We start from the raw sequence: 23,887 nt of genomic DNA on the forward strand, positions 1-23,887 counted from the left end.
TGTCTTGTATTGTCCAAGAATGTGAAGAAAAAAAGAAACCCAAATGCTAATGCAGCCTCTTTCATTAAGTCTGAAGTACAAAAGCTCAGGAGTTTAGAGATAACCATCAAAGTAACCTACAAGATTAAGTTCTGCTCAGTTCCACAGGAAGGGAATGAAGAACTGCTACCCACGATGAAACTGAGGCTGCCTTGCCCAGAACATGGATTAGACAATGGATAGCAATGCTATGACACATAGCATTCCTACCCATCATCTAACTCATTAGCATGAAACTGTGTTATTTTGAGCATGCAATGCAACATTTATAGCATCACAGAAAGCAAGACAAGAGACTGAACTGCAGAATGATTAGGTTAGGCTTCAAAAGGGAATCTTGAATTCTTGTTTCCATTTATTTATTTCAACATGGGATGTCTTAATGGATTTCATTTTCTTTGAACTCAAAATTTAGTTAGTAAGACAAATATATGATTACACAAGTGTAAATTTCTTTTAAAATATATTTTTGTGCTAACCCCCTTTTCTTGATAATTTAATTGTGAATCAAACTGGAATAATTGCATGACAAATCCTAGCAACGAAGATTCTGTTGTGGAAATGCTCATACTACTTAGGTGTAGTAGCTCAGGCCATTTGGCAAGCGATTAAAAGTTATCTCAGCAATAAAAGAACAATTTACAAGACACCAGTACTCTTAACATTTTGAGATAGGTGACACAGTTACTGTAAGAATTGCTGTAGACAAACAAATGATCAAATGGAATTACAAAACTGGACAGAAGCAGGCATCATTGCTTAAACAGATTTGTCAGATTAAGCCCAGTGTCATTAGGAACTATGGAACACAGAACTGCTGATGCTTCAGCTCTTGTCAGAGGAAGTAAGATATCAACAGATGTGTCAACATCAGACACAATAATTTCCAAATAATTGTTCTAATTAACTGGTTTGTATAAGTTGTTTATTTTTATTATCATAATTGATGACTTGTTAAGATAAAGATTTAGTCAGGCATCTTTACTCATCATTGCTTATATCTGCATTTACTTCAAGAGCAAATTTTAAAAATATTGGGAGAGCAAGCAAACAACAGAAAAAAAAATGGACTAGACCAACCATGGAAGTGCCTTAATTTTGTATCTTTGCTTTTAATAGAATGAGTGTTCTTCTAATAACATAGAAATATTTCAAAGAAATTAAGAAAAAACTCTTTGCTACTTTATTAACTTTTTGCCAGTTCTTCTGTATTAGCAAAAAAGAGATAACCTTTCTGTTCTCATGAAAGCAGAGATAGCTATATTGTTAATTAAAGTGTATGCTTACAGAGTACTATGACTAGGAGAAATTAACAATGCCATAGAACCAGAGGTAGGCATAGAAAATGATCACAGATTGGTCTGACTCTAGAAAAGCCAGACATTTCCAAAAATGTTTTTTCTATTTTAAGTGTGCAAATAATCCTTTGATGCATTATAGCCTTGAGGAGCAAAATCTGTGAAACCAGCTGAGGAACTATGAATGCATTATTTAGTTTAAGAAAAGGATACAGTTCTCTTTAAGTTGCAACAGCTGAGAATTTAGTTCAAGAAAAAAGGCTAGACAGTAAAGGTAGAACTACTATTAGGTATTGTTAAAATAAGGCTGTCTGAGTCTGTAAGAATGATAATGTGACTAGCAACTGCCAGTGCTGTTCCTATCATCTGCCACTTCTATTGGTTTTGTTAAATATCAAGAAATGAATTATATGGTTAGATATAAACAAGCTCTCAATAAAATAAGCTTCAGGTCAATAAAAGCAATGGACCATCTGCTAGCATGGGGTTCAGGTGCTTTCGGGAGTCTAGAGTAGCTGAAGATTAAACATTCAGGGCAAGACTGATCTGCTTCAACATAGGTGGCTAGTCTCATTCGAGATGCCTTACAATATCCAAGGTATCTGCACAAGACTGGAAGATATGACCAATGACTTATGGGTGTGTGACCTTCTGGACTGGCAGATGGAGATTAGTCAGGATACCTTACGGCATATCAAAGGGAAGTAGACACCTGTAAAAAGACAGGTAGGATTCATTTCACCTCCCCTTAGATGTCCAGAGGTTTGAAATTTAGCATATGTTAGTACATCTAGACCTATAGCTGATAACAAGAAAAAGGCAACTTCAGAGGGAAATTTATCCCATTTACCTTAGACACGTAGGACAGAATTAAGCTAGGTTAGAAAACTTATTTTTTGTGGTTAACTTAGGCAGGAAGTTTTTGCTGCCAGTAATTTTGTTTCTTTGGAATTAAGAAGCCAAATACCAAATTTGCCTATACCCTTCTTGTGTTCACTTTTAATATCATGACCAGGAAGAGTCGGTCGACATCCCTGACTTGTAATACATAGTTTAAATGTATTTAACCCCAAGAGTAAAGGTCAATTTTGTACAATGAACTCCATTTTTGTCCTTTTATGCATGATTAAATGGTAATTAAGTTTTAATGAAAAGCATTAGACTGATTACAATTAACATAATCACTCTTGTCAGTTCGTGTCCTTATGCTCTACTTGCTGAGCTGAGTGGGCAAGACAAGGCACTTTTAATAGTGTTCAAACATTTTGTAACCTTCAGCCATCTATATTTTTCCATTAAAAATACCTCTAATTACATTTACAATCAACAGTAAGTAATTTATAGGTGATATTTTCTGATCTACCTCATACTATCCTTTCACAGCACCTCTTTTTTAGGCAGATGCAGTAAGGACATTCTAGACTGCAAAGTAGAGAAAGTAATCAGCACATTCACAGCACAGTGAAACAAATTCTCCAGCTAAAAGTTAGCACTTTAATGCTTTGTCTGTAAGCTGTTGTTCTGACCTGATACTCTCAGGTGTATATCCTTTGTATGATCCCTTAAGTGGATATTCACTGACATAGACACTCTTCCCAATTGCATAGTCCAATACAGAAATTGCATGTCTAAGAAGTCCAGATTATTGAAAGTTTTCCAAACCTGTGCAATTATGCACCTGAAGTTTACTTCTTGGACTGTAATTAATATTTAAATAAAATATACTCATTAATAAATGCAACACTTGTAAATCCTTCTAGTGACACAAAGACACGAAACTTGAGCAGTCACCTTCACAGAACTTGTAATAAAACATCTACATCTTCTGCAACTAGAAAAAAGTTCAAGCAACTCAAGACTTTTATTCATTGAGTTACAAACCACTAAAGTAGTGAAATTTCAATATTCTGTGCAGCTTTGCTATAAACTGGCCTACAGTTTGAACACACGATGAATACTAAAGTATGCAAAGATCCTCACTTAGCCATAGATTACTTAGTTTAAATCCTTTACAGATCAAGGCCACAGTGGTCTGTCCATTGCCTCAAGAAGACTAAATAAACCAAGCTCTGATTTTTAGATGAAATAATTTAACATTTACTTTAACATATTCCTTAAATCATATTTTTTACTCCTTACAATTAAAAAATTAATAAAACATTCCACTTGTCAAGCAGGGTGAATGAAACTTTAATATCATTTTCCCTTTACTTGAGTTAAGGCATTCAGTTCTTCACCACTAATTGCAGTAAGACATACTCTGCAATTGCCAGCATGATCACTGAGTGCATCCATCAGATATTATACTAAGATGACAAAATCAGTTCTTCACCCTTAAAGCATTAAACTGTCTCCTACTTACTATAAGTATCACTGAAGGTCAAAGAATGTGTTAACAAATCTAACTGCTTAAACATTTTCCTCCTTTCAAAATTTGTGCATAAACTTGTAAATATTTTCATATAATACAACATAAAATGTGTTTGCTAACCCTAACAGAGCAAAAAAACCCCTTCATTTCCACAAATGTAAAATTTAACTTTTTTCAAACAACATGAAAAGCAGCATATTATATATATAGTACACTGGTCAGAAATTCTAGAAATGTTTATTCTGCTCTTTGTCTTTAATTTATTTTGCATACTTTTAACTAGGTACCTTAGGGCTGATGAAAGAGCCTGTGGTTTGGGGGGTACAGCATTCAGAAAAATCAAGCAAAATGAAGTAAACGGGTAAATGTAAAATGCATTATTTAGAGACCAGGAAACTCCCAAAGTATACTTCTTCTTGCAAATAATAATGACTGAAAGCTTAATAGTGCCCTTTACTTCTGAATGACAGAGAAGGTTTTAAATAATACTCCTACTCTCACACATTTTATTAATTCATAATTTTACTATGTTCCTGAGGAGAAATACACTTACATACATTATATCTAGATATATAAGGATGCAACAACTGAGTGAAAGGCAATGATACAGTCTCCCTGCAGTCCTACCCTCAGTCTCTAACATTTCACTCATAGTATCATAGAAAAACTCCACATACGCAGTTTTACAATATTGATCACTTGTACAATATCAATCACAGCTCCTCTGTATACAGAAGGGATTTCACTTTAGACCTAAAGATTAATTTGATTAGTTAAATAGTAAATTTTAAAATGTATTTCAATATGGTAAGATATATTGTCTTCCTCAGTTTAACATTAACAGAGGTTAAGGTCATAAAAATGATGCATAATGCAACCAAAGCTGTGAGGAAAAAAAAAACCAAACAACATAAAGAGTAAACTCAGAATAATATATTATTAGGTAGCACTGGCAGGAACATTTAAAACTGTCAGTGCAGAAGAAAACTTATCTATGTACGAACCTATTTTTACTTGTTAAATAATGCTAATTAGATAATGCTAGACATGTGATTGTTGTACAAAACAAGGAATAAGAAAACTTAAACATTCAAAGCAAATCCAAAAATTCTCCTTAGTCATAGCTATTTGCATAAATATACAAAATAATTAAAATAATATAATCTCTTTTTTTTAAAGACTGAGGAAGTTGAAAGATGAGAAACAGTTAATGTATATAAGAATAATATATATAAATAATGCATATAATTCTTGTATTTAAGATGAAAAAATATTTACATACTTGAAAACTGAATGGAGAAGCCTGATTTGCTGATGAAGAAATCACTGTCAAATTGTAATGTTAATGAGTTGAAAGTACTGTGAATATCCTCTGGAAGGGCTGAGCCACTCCATTCTTTCAGAAGTATGCTGCTCTCAATAGGCCCATCCCATACCTTCAAGATGTCATGAGCAACCTCAGTGTCAAAAACAATAAAATGCAGACTGCAAAGAGAAAATAAAGCAGTGCACATTACTCATTACACACAAATACACAAAACTCCATGCAATCATTCCCAAACTGTACTTAGTTTTGAGATGGTGTTTAGGACTGAAGCAGGGCTGGTGGTCCTGCAGAGTTACCCATTTTTCCTGTTGGATGAGCTGATCTTGTAAGAGAGATGCTACTCTGTTCTATAAATGCCTGAATTACAGAAAACACCATTACAGGGCAATACAGTACTTGTTCTATAAGCTAACATTTTTATGATAGATATTTTAAGGGATAAGAACTATGATGTCATCAAAGATTTCCTCTCTATTCAAATGATGATACCAAGAACACGGATTGGCTTGAATTACATGCAATTGAAAAAAAGCAGCAGCTACTGGACAGCATACATAGCACAGGAAATTCTGTCAGCATGGCATTTTCTTTCCTATACAAAATCAGAAAACATGCTATCCTATCTTTGCCTTATGCCAAAATACATAAAATATAAAATTGTATTATAATGGAATAATCTGTATTTATCTCCAGGTGAAGCATTAGATTTAGAAAGGTGTTCAAGAATGTTAGAAGTCAAAATATGTGCATTGACTTCAAGTGCTGTCTGTTTGCATTTTTAACATTGAAGAAATCTAATAGGTAAGTATCAAAACTTCTTTTTTGTTTCAAATAGTTGCGTGTTGATATTTCTTCATTACATTTGTCATTAATTGGAAATAATTAATTTGAAAATTGTCATTTAAATGTAAATGATGCATTGAAATCACCTATAATGGAGTGAATTCATTATTTGGCTTAGTGAAACAGGATTACTAAAAATAAAAAAGGAAATAAACCTCTCAGTGAATAATTTGCCATTTGCTTATATTGTTTTGTCCGTTTAATTTTAAAAAGTAGTAATTTTCATTTAAGTGATCAGTTAAAACTATTGTCCACATAAACTGAATAATGAAACAGCTTACCATTTGCTAACTTTTTGCTCTAAATAAATAAATAGCTAATATTCTGAAGTAACACATTAACTGGAAATCACATACTTCTGTCACTAGAGTATAAAACTAATGTCTGTTGCATATCATTAAACATATTAGTACCAATAAATTATTTTAAAATTACAGAAATTAAGATTATCTATCTTGATTAGAAGTTAAATGTTTTTGTTACATTCTTGCTTTCACAGCAACTTCCTGTTCGGAGTGGACAAACTAGATTGAATATTGAATAGAACTTGTCATTTCAAAGTTTTTGAACCTGTATGTTACTGCAGCAAAACTGAGCTGAAAGAGTCTTTAAATATTGGTATTCCTTCACTTAGCTATTCAACAACAGCAAAGTATGATAGTCTTTCTTGTCAGTATGTCAAACTGATGAGGAAAAACTGTTCTAAAAGTTCTTATTGTATTACTAATTTCCTTCTGCCTGAGTTCTTGAATCCTTCCATCATCCTTCCATAAATCATTATAGAAATAAAAGCTCTAGATTCCATCATTCAGTTCTTGGCATGCACCTTTATTTCGTGGTAGTCACCAGTGGTGTCTTCCTCATTTTCTGCATTCTTCTAATTTCTTACCTTTTCTGTTATGCTGCCTACTCTATGTGGAGAAATCTTCCAGTCCTTATCTATAAAGCATTCTCTCAGTCCTGTACACACTTATTATTAAAATCTCATCATTTTCCTCAAATTTGATTGTTTCCAACGTCTTCTGAGATGTTGCTGGTCTTATTATTCAAATGATTATGGGGGAAAAGTCTGATACTTACATAATTCAAAATGTTATATATGTTAATAATGATATAATGGAAGAGAGCAGGAATAGAAAATGAAGACCCTGCAGAGTTGTATATAAAGCTTTATAGCACTAATCTTCTCTGCTGCTGCTGTTCATTGTCAAATCCTCACCAGATCAAAGCATTCATGACAAAAAGACAGTTCCTAACAGATACCCATCACGGTCCAAGATGCCTGATGTCTAAGCGCTCCTGACAGACTCAAGACCTTTACAGCTGCTTGAGGTAATGTATTTAAGAAATAGTGTTGAATAATTATATTTGATTTAAAACACATTATTACATTGAATGTGACAGTAAAATATAGAAGAATGGCATTACAGTGACTCAAGGTGCTATTGACAGCTGTATTGGGTCTGGCTGAGATGGAGTTCATTCTCCCCATAGCACCCCTCGTCGTGCTGTGCTCTGTACTGGTAGCTAGAAAGGTGTTTTGGCTGCTGCCGAGCAGTGCTCGCACAGCATCAAGGCTGTCTCTCCAACATCCCCCTCACCAGTAGGCTGAGAGGAGGGGACACAGCCAGGACAGCTGACCCAAACTGGCCAAAGGGATAGTCCAGACCATATGACATCTGCTTAGCAGTAAAAGCTAAGAGAAAGGAGGAGGACGGGAGGCATGCGTTATTACGATGTTTGTCTTCCGGAGCAACCACTACGCACACTGAAGCCCTACTTCACAGGAAGTGGCTGGACATCACCCGCTGATGGGAAGTAGAGAATAAATCTTTTGTTTTCCTTCGCTTCCATGCGTGGCCTTTGCTTTTGCTTTATTAAATTGCCTTTATCTTGACCCACGAGGGTTTTTTCAATCTTATTTCCTCCCCTCCCTGTCCTGCTGAGGAGGGGAGTGATAGAGCGGCTTAGTGGGCACCTGCCATCCAGTCAAGGTGAACCCACCACAACAGCTTGGCACTTTAGCTTGTTTACAGCTAGAAAAAGGCATAGCAGTGCACCACTCTACCACACTGAAGATTTATAGGCCGTATTATCTAATGGAATGCACAGTTCTGAATTAGGTGCCTAGATGTCCCCTACACAATTTAGATACCCAGGTTCCCTAGAGAAATGGCACTCATAAATGCCACCATGACAAGCATCAACTTTATTAATGTAAGAAGGAGTTAATAAACAAAAAATTGTGTAGAGGAGTGTGAGAATGTAAGGCATAGACTATAAATTATAAAATACTGAAGTAAACAATAAATATTGAAATTAAGCATGTACCTTATTGTCTTTCCTGGATCTGCTTCGATAATCCAAGTGCAATGAAGATTGTTGTCATATGGTGCTGGGTAACCAGGGGACAAAATGCGCCCCGATGTAGCAGCATGAATTCGACCACCACACTCAGCTACAAAGTAAAGAAGGATTACATTTATTTTAACAAGACCATAGTATTTTGCACTTCCATTTTCTGTCCATTCCACATCTGTCTTCTGAAAAGGTAACAGAATGATCTAATATCTCTGAAGTAGTACACATACATACAAACCAGGACACGTACAGGAGTTAAAAATGCACATATAATGACCTCATTTCTACCTTGTTATAAAGCAAGAAACCATACTTCTTTGATTATGTTATTTTACCAACAGGAGTAGTTCAATATGAACTGAGATTACAAAAGCACAATTTTAGCATCAGCAAGAGAGCAAAAATGCTTCAGAAATTTGCCATCTAACATGTTTGGCTTTTCTAAGTAACACTGAATGCTCAAATTCAGACTTTACAGCATTGGGTTTTGTCATTAAAATCACCTTCTCTGTTGTTCTAATGTCAAAATGCCTTTAGTTTAATGCTTTCAAGATACTTCTGTAGAACTTCAAGTTTAAGTACATCAAAAAGCAGTTAGGTATTGCCTAGTAATTTCCTTTAGTATTTAAAAATTTAAATGCCATATGTCTACAAAGTGAGAGAGTAAATCAGAAAACTATGATTTGAAAGTATGCAGTGTCTGCTTTAAAACATTTTTATTATTAATGCTATCTTAAATTTGTCGAGAGACCAACTGCAGTACTAAGCATCCAGAATCAAATGATTCTTACATTGCTTGTTTAGAGCATCATGCTGTTGTCTGGCCAGTATAAAGGTGCACCCTGATGAAACCGGAACTGTGTAACAGTCAGGTGCCACCGAACCAAAAAAGGATCAGTAACTCTTCAGTTAAGTGATGCACCTGAATTCCTACTTCATTTACAGTATTGCCTTACAAGTAGTGGTATTAAAAAATGCTACCATGGGGAACTCTTCAAGCACAGCTGTCCAGCAAGCGTAGCATAGTGTAAGACACAGATGATGAAAGAACCATGGCAGTTGGACCAAGTAATCTATCAGCAACACTCCTAACAAATCTTACGCATGCCATGAAGTCACTGCTGACAACCAAACTGTTACCAGGAAGGAAGATAACAGTAGAGGAAACAAGGTGACTGATTTACTTACCTATCCTGCTGGTTTGATCACTCAAAACACTACATATTATTTATGGAACCACAGCAGAAAGCTGCTTTAGTACATAATTTCTTCAAAGGTAACCTTTGCCCAAGATTTCAGTTAATTTTCATTATACGAGAAAGTTCAGAATGCAATAATCACTGTGGTAACTACAGATAAAGAAACTTATACAGTACTATATTTACCAAAGAACTCAAGATAACTCAGTGAAACCCAAAGTATTTAAATTAATTGACAGATTTGTTTTAGAATTTTGAGAAGACTCATTTAGAAACAGACTACATGATAAAATTTGGGATGATGCATTATATAGTTCATAAATTTAAAAAAAAAATATATCCATTTTAGGAGCAGATCAAAAATAAACTTTCAAAAGTGATCATAACAAAAAATCCAAGAAGTTTGGTTTTCAATATGTAGGAATGAGCACGCTGTAAAATCACCACCTCAAAGAATGTACTATATAAAGTAAATAACTAGACTATAACTAATAGAAATGACATGTTCAAACACGTTCTATAATCTTCTAGAGAAGGAATTACAGGAATTCATTGATTTTCTTCATTAAGGCTTAGAACATAGAAAAAATAAACACTAAGGCTAAGACCAATATAGCAGTATATCACTTAAAAATGACTAGGTGTAGAATATGTGGAATATGTCTATGTATGGGCTTGAAATTTTTTGTGCATTAGATTGAAATGATTGTAAAGACAACAATGAATGTAAATGTCACTGGAGAGAACAACAAATACCAAATGCTGATCTAAAACACAACAAGCAAAAAAGAATAGGTCTCCACAAACAGGAGGATATTAAGAAAATGTGTCTAAGAAAGAAAGTGATACTTGGAAGTTCATGATAACTTAAGAAAAAGGAAGAAAAGGAAGCTAGTCACATCAGAGTAGAAAAAATAAAACTGATAGCATAAGAGAAAACTGAAGAAAGATAAGATTATATAAATAACACTGGAGGGGGGGAAAAAAGAGTATGAAATGATCTGTAGATGGTTAACTGAGTTTTCAGGGATCTTCATGACAAGTTTTCCTGTGCACAGAACAGTAGAAAAAAACATAAAAATTTAATGAAGGTAACAGGCTGTTTGTTAAAGGCTATTTAGGAAGATTCACCTTTAGAAGATTTTCAGAGAGAATGGTGAACATTTGACTTCTTGGGGAGCTAATTAATGTTTCAGAAGAGTTTTAAATTGAGGAACAGGAAGAGGGAGATTATACAAAACTGATGCAATCCCCAAATCTGATTTTAAAGATAGGAACAAGCACAGCAAATAAAAAGATATGTAAAGAGATAAGGGTACATAGAAAGACAGCTTTGTAGTTGAACAGAGAGCAAGAACAAAATCTGTGTCAGGATACTAAAAGAAAATTGACCATTCTATTGATATCGGGACATAATTCCACTTAGAGATGAAGTGAGATCTTCAAGAAATAAGAGATTTTGGTACAAGTGATTTCAAAAGCTTAGCAACAAAATGCAGAAACCAAATCTAGTAATGAAAGGTACAAAATCAAAGTATAATAAAAAAAAATAGAGTAGCAATCATAAGTGGAATATAGAAGCTTAAAAGTATACTGTTATCAAGAAAACTGGAAATACAGGTAGAAATATGGGAGCGGAGGGAGCATTACATAGTAGTGATGCAGTAAACTAAATAAAGTCAGCATAAAAAACCATACATATTGGTCAAAAATATTTTGGAGAAGGGTTACGAAAGATGTTCTACAGGAGCAAAGATGGGAATTTTCTTTAGATTCACTTGATCCTGGTTTCCCTATCTTCCTCCAGGTCGGACTGGAATACACGATTTTTTTTTTATTCATTTTTTTTAAATACTATATGGTTGAGATTTTAACATCCCTATTAGATTAGAGGACAAATCATCCTACTAAGAAAAGGAAATAGGTAGATGGATGGATTTATTCATCTAATATACTTGAAACCAACAAGTATTTTAGAATTGATTCAAATACTTACTTGGTAGTGAACACAGGCACAAGAAAATATTACAGAAAATGACCTTAGAGTAATGACTTCATTTAAATTAAATGGGGAGATAGGCAAAGGTAGGACTAATTATGGCTCTTCTCTACTAAAGGACAAACTTAAAGGAAAAGGAAGCTAGCCAATTTAACTGAAGAGCTCGAGGACTTGCATATATAAAGAGGCTGGAAAAGTCTTTAAATCAAAACTGGAAAGAGTTGTTTTGACCTGTCATATATATATATAAGAAAACTTACAGATACAATTCTAGAATCAAGTGAGAAAAATAACACCTCTACTAAGACAGCAGAAATGCTGTTCACTGATGTTTTTCTGGCACTTACCCTCTGGGTAAGCTGAACTTTTGAAAGGAAGAGAGCTTGCTCCTTTGTAGACTGCAGGTCTGTGAATGTGTTCAGCATGAAGCAGCTCCTGGAATGGAGAATGTAGCACCCAATATGGGAGAGAAGCAACAAGCAAGGATCCTGCAGGTCAGGTGAGTGCTGAAAGCAGCTGGGGGCCTGCCTGTAGCAGGCAGCAGAGGCAAACACTAAGCAACAGAAGACACCTAGAAAGACAGACTTTTGCAAGGGCTCATGGGAAGTCCATGTGAAACTTGAACTCAGGAAGTCACTGGTAATTGCTGGACTAGGAAGCAAAACTGGAGGAGAGAAACTGCCTAGCAAAGGTACAATGGGCAATAGCTATACTGGTGTTCAGTTCTTTTATGCATCTCACCTAGTATGTCTCTATTTAGCATTTATGTTGGTTGTAATGAAACACAGTTTTAGACACTTGAACACATGACATTTAAAGAAAAGGTCTACCTCAAGCGTCTGAGAGATGGGGTATCCTAGCATGGCAACAGTGACTCAAGAGCATGCAGATAAAACAATCCACCAATGTAGGATGAAAATTAGAAATTAGCTTCATAGGAATGAGATGCTGAAATAATTTCTGATGAAAACAGGTAAGGTGAAAAAAATCTTTATTTGCTTTATGATCAGGCTTGCTTAGCTTCTGAAGTGTTTAGATAATACTGCCTGTGACAGCATTTCAGACTTGATGACCCAGGATATCATCAGAACCAAAGACCTAGTCTTTCATCAAAGGCTGCCCTACAGAAAAAAGTGTTTCCCAGCAGTTTTGTAGCCATTAATAGCCAGCCATCTACTTCAGAGAAGTTATATGTGGATGTCCACATAAAATCTTTACTTGAAATTTAAAATGTGTTTACACTATTATCATATCACAAAGTACAGAAAGACAGAATATTTGTTTTTTTCTTGAAACACCAGACTTAATTCTTTCATTGTCACAATCCGTATTACCTATGCAAGCAGGCAAAGGTTTGTCCCAAACTCTTCGATCTCCACTTAAGCAGGTCATAATACTACTACCATGCATTGTATAGCCAGGATTACAGCTGTATAAAATGACAGTGTCTATAAAATGTCCTTCATCTCGGATCTTGTAGCCATAATTTGGTATGCCAGGATCTTCACACTTCACTAGGTCAAAACCTGCAAACAGAAATGGGAAAAGAAGAAAAAAAAGACACAGAGATATGATATCAAACAAAATATAATGCCAATGAATCTGATCTTGATGCAAATTATATTCTCATGATTCAATTAAATTAAATGTATCCACAGTGACCAAAGATAAATTATATATAATTTGGGTAGATCAGAAACTGAAACACCAAGAACTAATTATTCATTTGATATTTGATTATGGCATTAGTTTATTGAACAAAGCATATTATCTACACTATCCTAGAAGAGATTAGTAAGCAATTTATTAGTTTATACCACTTCTATTCTTTCATTCTTTTTTATTCAGAGGAATGGAAGTATTTGCCCCTGTATTTGGCACGAAGTGTGAGCTTCACTTCCTCATCTAATCTCTATAACAAAGTCAGCAGACCATAGTGGTAACTCAGGAAGAAAATATAAAGGTTATTTCATCCATCCTAGTGTCAAGATAGCATGGCTTCAGTTTCTTCTCTGCTGAAATGAAGAAATATACTTACACTCATTTTTAATTAGCATTCCCCTTTTTGGCCTATTAACATGCTGAATGGGATAAACAGCTCCTTCTGTGCTCCTTTGAATGAGCAGTTCTACTCTGAGCAGCTACAACTCTTTCCATATTTTACCCTTTCCTCTGCATTTTCTCCATATAGCATAGCTAAAATGTAAAGATGCATTCTAAATCTCTCCTTTTGCCTCAAGGTGCAGTTCTTGGAGAAATATAAAGAGTGGTTCCAGATTCATCTTTCTCAATTCCAGATTATTCTTTGTGGATTCTTCCTTTATTACTGCCATGTCCCCAGCCCAAGGAAGTAATTCTGACTCTACAAATTATTTCCATTTTGCTGTCTTTGTTTTACTGTACAGCTTCATTAAGCGGTTCTGAATCAGGCTGCTGGTCTTCCCTTCAGTTTGCTGTTTTCAGCTCATTCTCTACATAAGGTTCACCAGAGAGGTTGTGGATGCCCCATCCCTGGAAGTGTTCAAGGCCAGGTTGGATGGGGCTTTGAGCAACCTGGTCTAGTGGAAGGTGTCCCTGCCCATGGCAGGGGGGTTGGAACTAGACAATCTTTAAGGTCCCTTCCAACCCAAACCATTCTATGATTCTATGAGGTCCTTCACTAATTAGGAGAAAATCAGGCATCATTATGGTAAATAACATAACCATAGACAACCTTTCATTATTTTACAAATGGACAAACTAGAATTGGTATCATGTTTTTCTCATTGCCTTTCTCCTGGCGCTGTTATCAACCTCATCTGAAAAAATGGCAAGGAGTCGAATACCTTGCTTTTCTTCCTGTACAGATGCTAAAGTTGTCCAACAACTGACTCCTCTGAAAACACAAAATGCCTTTGTTGACAAAAAAGAAACAAGCAAACACTCTCAGTTTCCAGACAAAAAGTGTAGCATTCATTTTAACTAGCTCTCAGCATTGATCATATAAACAGCCATACCTAAACCAGTTGCCTGTCTTTTAGAGTTAATTGTAACATATGAGGTATGATTAATGTCATCCTAAAGTAGATACCTAAAATAGATTGGATGAACTATGCAATTCTAAAAAGGTCTATTTCTCTTCATTAACTATAAAAAGAGCCAAGATGATTAGGTCATTCAGATGAGCTGAGGTTCACAAGAAATAGCTATATTTCATTATTTTAATCTCCTTATTAAACATACAAAGACATTTATTTTAAACCCTGAAAATATAAGTTGTGTGATAGATAATGTGATGATATTTTAAAGCTGATTTGACAGCATGAGCCAGCGTAACACTATTTCTCTGCCACCTGCTTTTAGATACTTTCCCATCCTTTAGTAGGTGCAGCATTTGGTTATTATTGGTAGTGGCATGTGATTGACAGATGAAGTTTCCGTGATTAAAGAATCTATTTGTATGTGGTGAAATAAACTTTCCGTAAGACTGATATATAGTTAGAAAGCTACACGAGAGACCGATTCTCCACTACCTTCTACCACATAAAGAAGAAAAGGTTGTCAGGGAGAGGTAGTATCTTTTGTAAGACCAACAGACAAATTGGGGTGAAATGAAATAAACTTTTAGACAAACAAGCTCTTCTAGTCTGCTATTTAGCCATCTTAACTGCAGAAGGTGTCAAGACTGGGATAAAATTATCGTCCTGACTTGCTATCATTTCATGTGTTCTACATAGCATTCAGTTTTGCACAAATGAGTAAATATATATGATGCAATGCCAGAGAATCTTATTTCTTCTCTTCTCTCCTTTTTGTGGTGCTGCTTCTGTAGCATGATGTGTCTATAAAAGGCACTAGATCTCCTCATTCATCAGAATAAGGGCTTCCTGAATGGTACAAAAACAAGTTTAGTATGTTTATCTTTTTCCAATCTGTTTGCACAGTATGCATGCCGGATACACTATTCCATTTCTCCTCAACTGCAGTAATGATCCCTGAGGACTCTTGAAACCTCACTGATGTGAAGAGTTAAAGAGATTCTGCCACAAGCTTTAAATGTTTGATAGAAGTCTACCATAGCCTGTCTGCACTTTTCCTATTCTTGCTTTGAAATGGGACTGAGTAGCACAATAGATCTGTTTTTCCTTTAGGTTATTAATATTTCACATCATTATTTTAAGTCACTTATACCTTTAAGTATCCACTAACATAGAGGTTTTCCACCTCCTTTCCTTTGTAGACAGCTACAAGTTCTCCAAAGTGAGCTACAGTTCTATAAAAGTCTATCTCTATTGAGAATAAGCTTGCTTTTTTTTGATTACATTTACAGACTCTGTGGCAGAAGTCCATGAGGCCCCACAGATCACGGGCTGAAATTCACTGTACTACTACATTAGAATACTATCATTAAATATCATCTGATATGAAGATATGAAATTAATCAATAAGTGAAATGATCTTGATATTACTTATTAACATAAAAAATTATTGGGGCTCTTATAGAAAGACTTTATTATAAAACCAATTTTTCTGAAGACAGAAATTAATTCAAAAGGTATATTGAGATTTGGCATTTAGGGGAAAAAAAAAAGAATTGTTGGGTTTTGTTTATTTTAAGCCTAAACTATCCATTGTGTAAAATGGTTTACTAGCCTTTGCCATTAATTTGAATAACATAGTTTTGAAATTACTTCTGTTATATTGCTAAATATGTAGTGTGTGTATATCATAGCATCCACATGTTAAAATACATTGATTTTCATTACAAAAGTTTGTGTAGGTGTATGTTTATAAAGAAATTAAATACTACTAATAAATTAATAAATAAATAAAGTTTGCCTAGAACTTCTGTATATAACATAAAATTCAATTAATGTTGCAATAACAGAAGAATAAATTAGTTAGTTACTGTCTCTTCCTCTCCTCCACCTCAGACTGGTCTAGCTCAATCACATGAAACTTAAAGATTTTGTCCATTTACTCTTTTAACGTAAATATCATAAATGTAGATTAAGTGTCTCTAAATCTAGCATACTTTTACAGTTCTTGCGCCATCATTCTCCAAATGTGGAAAGACTTTTTCACTTGTCAATAGCGCTATTCCAAGGTGAATTGCCTGCTTCTTCAAGAGCCTCATACTCTACAAATACTCTCTGAACTGTATTTCTGTATCTGTAAATGACAAAATACCTCTGCAACTTATATGTCAGAAATAACAGCTTTGGTAAAGACAGTGCATCTGAATACACAGCAGTACATATAGGAATTTCTCAGCCAGTGCATGTGTCAGAGGACATGAAGTCCCTTACAGAAATATATTGCTTTTTTAAAATCTTACTTTTGACACTCTGTGGGACCACTTATGTCAATAGAGGAGTTAAGATTTTTTATCAATCTGTTTTAAACTCAAATCTAATCAAATTTTTATTTGGGCTAAAGTGTTAGACAAGCTGATTGTAGAGAACATAACCACTCACTGTCTTGGGTATCAGAATTCAATTTCCTATTTAACACATGATACAGAAAAAAATAACATGCAAATAAAAATATCCAACTGGAAGCAAAAATATAAAGTTAAATATCCTTGAGACACTAAACCCTTCAGTATTTGCTGTTTTGTTTAGATTATTCAGATATTTCTATCAAAAGACCACCTTGGAAAATTAATACTGATTTTAATTTCTTCTAATTATTGCTAATTCAGGAAAAGTCCAGTGGTAGTCTCAATTTTTAGGGTTGTTTGCACAATATTATACCTAGAAAAAACATTAAGTCAAACATTCAGTATGACAAAATAAAAAGTATTATTGTTTACTGTATCTGAAAAATAGAATATTCCCTGCAAGGACATCCAACAAACCAATTGTTGGCTTTTATGCCAAACTTTTAAAATGATAGTTTGAATACTCTAGAAAAAAAATATATGACAGTACAAAATTTGTGGCTGCACATTCACTACACTTTTCCATGAGCAAGACTATCTCTGTCAGTAGGCCTATTAAAAATTGGGGTATTTCACATGCAAGCTGCCTTTCCAGCTCTTCTTATCCAATTTCTTCCCTTTCCTATCATACACAAAAAATAGAACTTTCCATTCCCTTTTTCCCTGATGCTCTTGTACATTTGGTGTAATTTGTCATAAAGGACCATATTGTTGTGAAATCTCATTGTTAAAATGTTGCAACAGAACTGTAGTGTTAAAGTAGATGCTGTGAACTTTCGCAGTGGGGAAATATGGTTATGAGCTTCATACAGCCCACAGTACTCAGGTTTACCTGACACTGAAATGAGCCAGCAGTCTGAGAAATTCTGCCAATATTCTTACTGCTGAGAAAGATTATTGTACTGGTAAATTGCTACCAGTTATCTTATTCCTGTGTTTCATCATAGGATTATCAGAACAATGAATAGATAAAAGCCAGTTAAATTAAAACCAAAACAGCCAGAATACATCTTGATGATTGGCTATCACCTCCTGACACTATTTATCCAACATGATTTGTTCTGTCATATCTGATATAAATAATCAGGAGTGTAGAAATACCAGTTGTCAGGGTAAAAATTATTGATGTGTCTGTAATGTATGTAGACTATTAATTACAACTTCTTTCAACTCATTTTAATTATGATGGGTGCTGTGGTTCTATCTACATCAGTAAGTCCTGCAGTACAGTAGAAGCAAATGTGGGCAGTGAAACAATGAAGCTGAGGACATGATTATCTGTACTAAAGTGTTTTTACTTTGGACTAGCTTTTGTGTCCATTAGTAGGTGGATTATGCTAAGTGCATCCCTGGAGCACACCTTTCCATTCAGCTCATTTGTACCCTCCAAAACCTGTCTTGAATACAAAGGTAGAAGAAGCGAGTGTTCATTTTGTATCCCCAAGGGAAATTCTCAGGGATTCTATGTAGTACAGTGTACTTTCAACAGAAGCTGATGAAGTTCTGAAATATCTGCAAATGTTCTCTTCACCTATTTTGAAAGGAAGAATATAGTTTACTTACCATATATAAATATATGTGCATTTACAGTGCATGTAAACCTACAGTGACTATATGAAAAATACGTAATCTAATATAAGTAATTTCCTACACCTATTTCTAGAAAAAGTCCTACGGTATTTTGAAATAATCATTCTCCTAAAGCCAGACACACAAAAAAGTAAGCACCTAAAAGGTCTGCATTACCAACCTTTAAGTATTTGGTCCCTACTTGGAAACTCTAACCTTGAGTTCACTAAATAACACTAAGACTTCTATGAAGATTATGAGAAAAAAAAAAGTTAGAGTTCCTGGTCTAGAAAGTGGACAAAAGCAACAAAGACACTTTGAATCACGAGCTATGATACTCATCCAAATGTTACTTCCTACACAAAGGAATGCTGAGGCATGTTACATTATGTCTGTCTTAGTAGAATATACAAGCACACTGTTACTAGGGTCCAGAATACAGCTCTCCTTTGAGCACCCAAGAAATTAGGCTGCAGAGCTTTATTCCTTCCTTTTTTTTCTTTTTGGCTTAGTAAATCTTGTTCATGCTTTGGCACAAAGTATACTATGGCAATTAAAACTTTACCCATGGAGATGGAAGAGAATAGTTTAAAAAAAAAAAGGAAGTAATTGAACTGACAGTAAAGTAAAATGTAACATCACAGGCCTTAATACTGTGGTCCCATGGTGCAAATTTGTTCCAATGGTTTTTGACAGTTTAACTTTATTTACAAGCTTTATGTTGAATTATTGTTTGTCAATGCCATTCTGACTTTATGCCAAACCATATATAAAACTGGCATAAAAGCACAAAATGCTCATAAGTTTCCTTCTGTATGCTATAGTTAATTTTACAGGAATTCAGTCATGTGTTCCTGCCAGATTCAGATCAGATTTGCACTGCTGGGTGTTCTGATGCTGTACAGATTCATTCTTAATCATCATGGAACCTTGGCCTCAGATATGATCCCAGAACACTGTAACCACCAAGTAAAGGAATACTGTAACCACCAAGCTGAAAGAAGAAAAAAAAGAAAAAAAAAAAAAAAAAGAAAGAATTTGCAGGAAATTTCTTCTTCTAAATTCAAAAAAGCATGACCCTGTGTTGTAACTTCTGTGGACTCTGGAGTTTTGTAGTATGAACTCTAAATAGAAAGCCCACCAGAAAAAACTGTAAAGACATTTTAAAATAAATGCCAGCTGGGGTATTTGCAAAACTTTAAATGTCTAATCTAAAAAAGAACAGGTCCTGAAAACATAATGTATAGCATATAGGTGTACATCAACACTATCAATGATCTCAGCTTAGATGATTAAGTTTATACTCATATAATTTCCTATTAATATTACTGGTTGTTACAGATGGGGAAATACTATTAAAACAGCAATACCACTAATCCCTAGAAAAACTTCACAAGAAAAGCCATGAGGGGTTAATTGTCCTGAATGAAAAGAAGTTTTTGCAGCTCATATATTAAGCACTAAAGGATTAAAAGCACACCCCATGGGACTCCAAATAGCATTTAATAATCTTCAATAATTATATAACTTACTATACTCTAAGTATAGACTAGGTGGGCCCTGCTCAGCAAAAAGGTAATGTTGTGTTTTCATTTCTACTTGCCATGGAAGACAGAGCTCATGAATTATGTATAATCTATCTTCAGCTTCTGAATGTGATGTGGCAAAATATTTTGGGATGACTCCAAAAATAGAAGAGCAAAGGCATATATAAATCCTATTTCAGTACACACATGGAAATATTAGCAGATGTTTTAATATTAAAAAAGTAAGGTAATGTGAAAACATTGGAAACATCAAGAACTCTGTTAGTGTTATCTAAATCTCAAGTAATTTAAGCTCATAAACATAGTCTATATGTTTTACACAGAATCATTTTTGAACTACCAAAGACTAATTAAAAGTATGAAATGGTACTTGAGTTAATGTTCAGAGTCTATAATGGATTTCTAAATGCATGTAAATGTCAACAAATACTCATTCTGCAGTTGTTACATCTTAAACATCCATAACATAATCTATTTAATTAAATCAATGCAATTCAAAATGAGAGTTCCTGGCATTTTCATTCTGTCTTGGAACCATTTATGTGCTATTGAAACTCACAGTTGTAAGAGGAAAAAAGTCTATATTGTGTACTGGAAAACGTGCCAATTACAAAATCTCTACCTAATTGGAATGATAGAAAAGTCTATAGAAAGAAAAGTGTTTGGATATTGTGGCTATAGTGAGGTTTCAGGAACTTGCATGAACTTTCAAAGAGGCTAGGATGACAAATGAGCATAGACTGTATGCACTCAGACAAAATTAGCTCCAGACTTCTCTGTTTTGGATCCGTAAAGGTTTTGTAAGAAAGGCTGAAATATTTTTGTCTTGGTGATTGAATATTTTACATTCTAACACAGAACATCTGAAAAAGACCAAAGGAGCCATGTTTTTCAAATAAAATCATACATTTCTACATGCTTGTACAGCAGAATGAGTTCACAGCAAGTAGTGATACCTGCTGCTTTGTATCCATTGGAAATTGAGAGGTATGCATTCGATTTCTCAAAAGCTTTGCAATCTATTGGCAATTCATGTTTGACTATACTGATGAGACAGTCATTCACTGGACAATACTTTCTAATAGGAGTTTCAGCACTTTTTCTTGACATAAGCAATATGTAAGAAAATTTATGTAAACATGTAAAACATAAAATAGTGATGTTAATACATGTTGTCAGTAATAGGTCCTTTGAGCATAAAATGAAAAAGAGAACTATTTTCTGTAATTTTCTTCTATAATAAGTATATTAGAAAAAGTTTTAAGGCCTCCCCACACCAATTTCAAAACCACTCCTTTATGTCCATATGTCCTATTCAAAATTCCTGTTCTCCCCTTTTCACCAATAACATCCACACATATAAAAGAAAGAAAATAGAATTTTAAGAAGTTAAATACATGTAAACAGGTAGTAGAAGACAGATTTTGTATGTGATGTTTTTATTGAAAGAAAATACTTTTAATAAATAACAATACTTGCAAGAGATAGATATGCAAATACGTGTGCCTGCATCAAGATGATTACTCTGCATATATAGAAAGCATACAAGTAAGCTTTGCAATCAGCAACCAAATGAATAATTAATTATAATTTATACTCAATATAAGAGAATCAGGGATTAAAGGTGGGATTCCTTGTGAGTTTAAGAACTCTAATTTCAAGTGTCTGTGGAGAGGTATCTTCAAGAACACTCCATGGCTAAGCCCCTTTTATAAACAGTGGGGAAATGACTGATACAGTAAGTACTTTAAAATATTCTGTAGGTTACTTGTGAGAAGAGCACTGGTCTGACCTTTTTTGGGGGGGAGAAGGAAAGAAGAAATGACATGAACACATTTTTTTCTTGTGTTATTTAGTGCAAGGTACTTTGGCTTAACACCTACCAAATGCTTCAGGAGTTACAAACGTATTAATTTCCTCACAGTCTTTTCTAGACTACTCAGTCAGAGTAATCAAGTCACTGTGAACATAAAGGACAGATTGAAACATGGAAAAAGATTTGTACAAGCTTATAAAAAACAGTATGGCACAGACAGGTCTGAAAGTTAAAGACCCCCATCATCTGCAGCTGTGCTTATTCTTTCACACACTGACAGGGGAACGACACACACATAGCACCCATTATTCTGGCTAGCGGTATTGATGCCCAACACTTCTGAAAGTCAAGTTCTAAATACACTGTGATGAACAACTTAGATAATGAGGAACACATAAATCTTGTCTACCTTTCATCATTCTGTCTTAAGCAACTTTTCCGACCTAGAAAGTTTATGGGAGTGGAAGGAATAGAAATAAACAGGTTTATAGCATTCATCTTCTTTAACTACCTTTCTTCCAAATAGTCTGCTCTACATGCATCCCTAATTCTGCTCATATATCACATACACATAGTTTTGGCAGAGTGACTTTAATACTATGCATAAACTTTTGAAGGAATAATCTTAATTTAGTTCTTAAATAACTTTCTTACAGTTTTAAATAATTAGAAACATAGTTTTGATAACTGAAAAATCTGTTCCCCATTTAATGGTAATCTTCAGTTATAAAAAATGACTAGATTCTAGGGCAACAAACTAAACCTGTTGAAATGTAAACGATTTCCTCATATAATGAAGACAGGGGAGAAAACAGTCACATTCCTGCATCTGAACTGTTAAAATCCTTACAAATGAATTCTGAATTTTTTTTTTTCCTGAAAAGTCACATTTTCATAAACTCTATTTAATTTCATAATTTAAAAAATGGTTGTGTAATGTATTTTACATGAGTTATTTTAGAAGAGGTCATTTCAACAGTTTACAAAAGGGAAAAATATCAGAAGAAATTGAAGATCAAACTTTGATCTCAGGGGCACACACAAATGACTTGAAATGTCTAACATTAAAAAAACCCACAACCCTATATAAGGTTTTACTTTTGTATAACAGTATGAGAAGTATGTAACAGAATAGTATCTTTATATTTGTGTTGCTCAGATTTTAAAATTAGACTGTTACAGTTCATACTTTCATAAATTTAACAGTTAGCAAATGGACAATGAAGCACCTAAAAGATCTTACATTTGAATTGCAGCAATAAGCTTGCAAGAAAGATTAGTCCATAATCCTAGGTTTCTAAGTGCAGATCATTGACCTGACTTAAGGAACTGATTATCAGTAAGACAATTAGTTGGATAATAATGATGGTTGTTGCCCTTGTCTCATATTCATGAGCTGCAGCTTCTCTTTCCCAAAACAGAGAGGGTTAAGCCAATAATCCTAAACTGGAAATAATTGTTTCTCATTCAACATGATGCCAAAGTAGGCAAGAAGGCCAAGGGTAAAGAACAGTAAGATGTTGGCTGTTCTGTTCAAGTGTCCTAAGCTTTCAGACAGGAGTTTTTGCTCGTGGGGAAATTCTGGTAATTACAGCAGCGGGAAGAAATTGTCAGTAACACTGCTGTCTACTCATGTAAAACTTGGAAAAGAGGAAATGATTCACTGCAAACCAACAGGAGTCTTTTTGTGAAAAGCAGAGGAAACACAAACTTTTGGAACAAATCCCAGCTAAAACACAGTAAATCTAACTGCATATACATATAATGGCAAAGTCTATAATGGCTTCATAGAAAGAGATTTTTTAAAAAATATGAGAGAAAAAGTTCAGGTTGAGGTGGCAAAGAAGTTCTGTCCTTCAAGCCACTGCCTTGACAAATTCATGGAAACTGTGTTCCCACTAAGGTCTCAGAAATAATGCTTCAACTATGATCACTTCTTTAATATTAAAGTAACATAATCTTTAGGCCAGCACTTCTGAGATTATGAATTTAGCTGAAATCTGCTTGCAAATTTCAATCACATACTATAGCTAGGATGCATGCATCAGCAGATGAGAAACAAATACGCTTAAGAAGCCTACCTAAATTGGCATCAC

At 34.4% G+C, this 23,887-nt stretch overlaps 1 protein-coding gene across 1 annotated transcript in view; it reads right to left on the reverse strand.

The window, feature by feature from the left end:
- CSMD1 (CUB and Sushi multiple domains 1) overlaps window positions 1-23,887 on the reverse strand; it is a 1,233,014-nt gene that overhangs the window by 236,325 nt on the left and 972,802 nt on the right. Inside the window, exons 24-26 of the mRNA XM_069805938.1 lie at window positions 12,772-12,963; window positions 8,210-8,336; window positions 4,991-5,193 (exon numbers count right to left, since the gene is read on the reverse strand). Coding sequence (XP_069662039.1) covers window positions 4,991-5,193; window positions 8,210-8,336; window positions 12,772-12,963 — 522 coding nt within the window. The remainder of the gene's footprint in view (window positions 1-4,990; window positions 5,194-8,209; window positions 8,337-12,771; window positions 12,964-23,887) is intronic.

Source organism: Haliaeetus albicilla, chromosome 18, assembly GCF_947461875.1.
Source record: "Haliaeetus albicilla chromosome 18, bHalAlb1.1, whole genome shotgun sequence".
NCBI classification, from domain to species: domain Eukaryota; kingdom Metazoa; phylum Chordata; class Aves; order Accipitriformes; family Accipitridae; genus Haliaeetus; species Haliaeetus albicilla.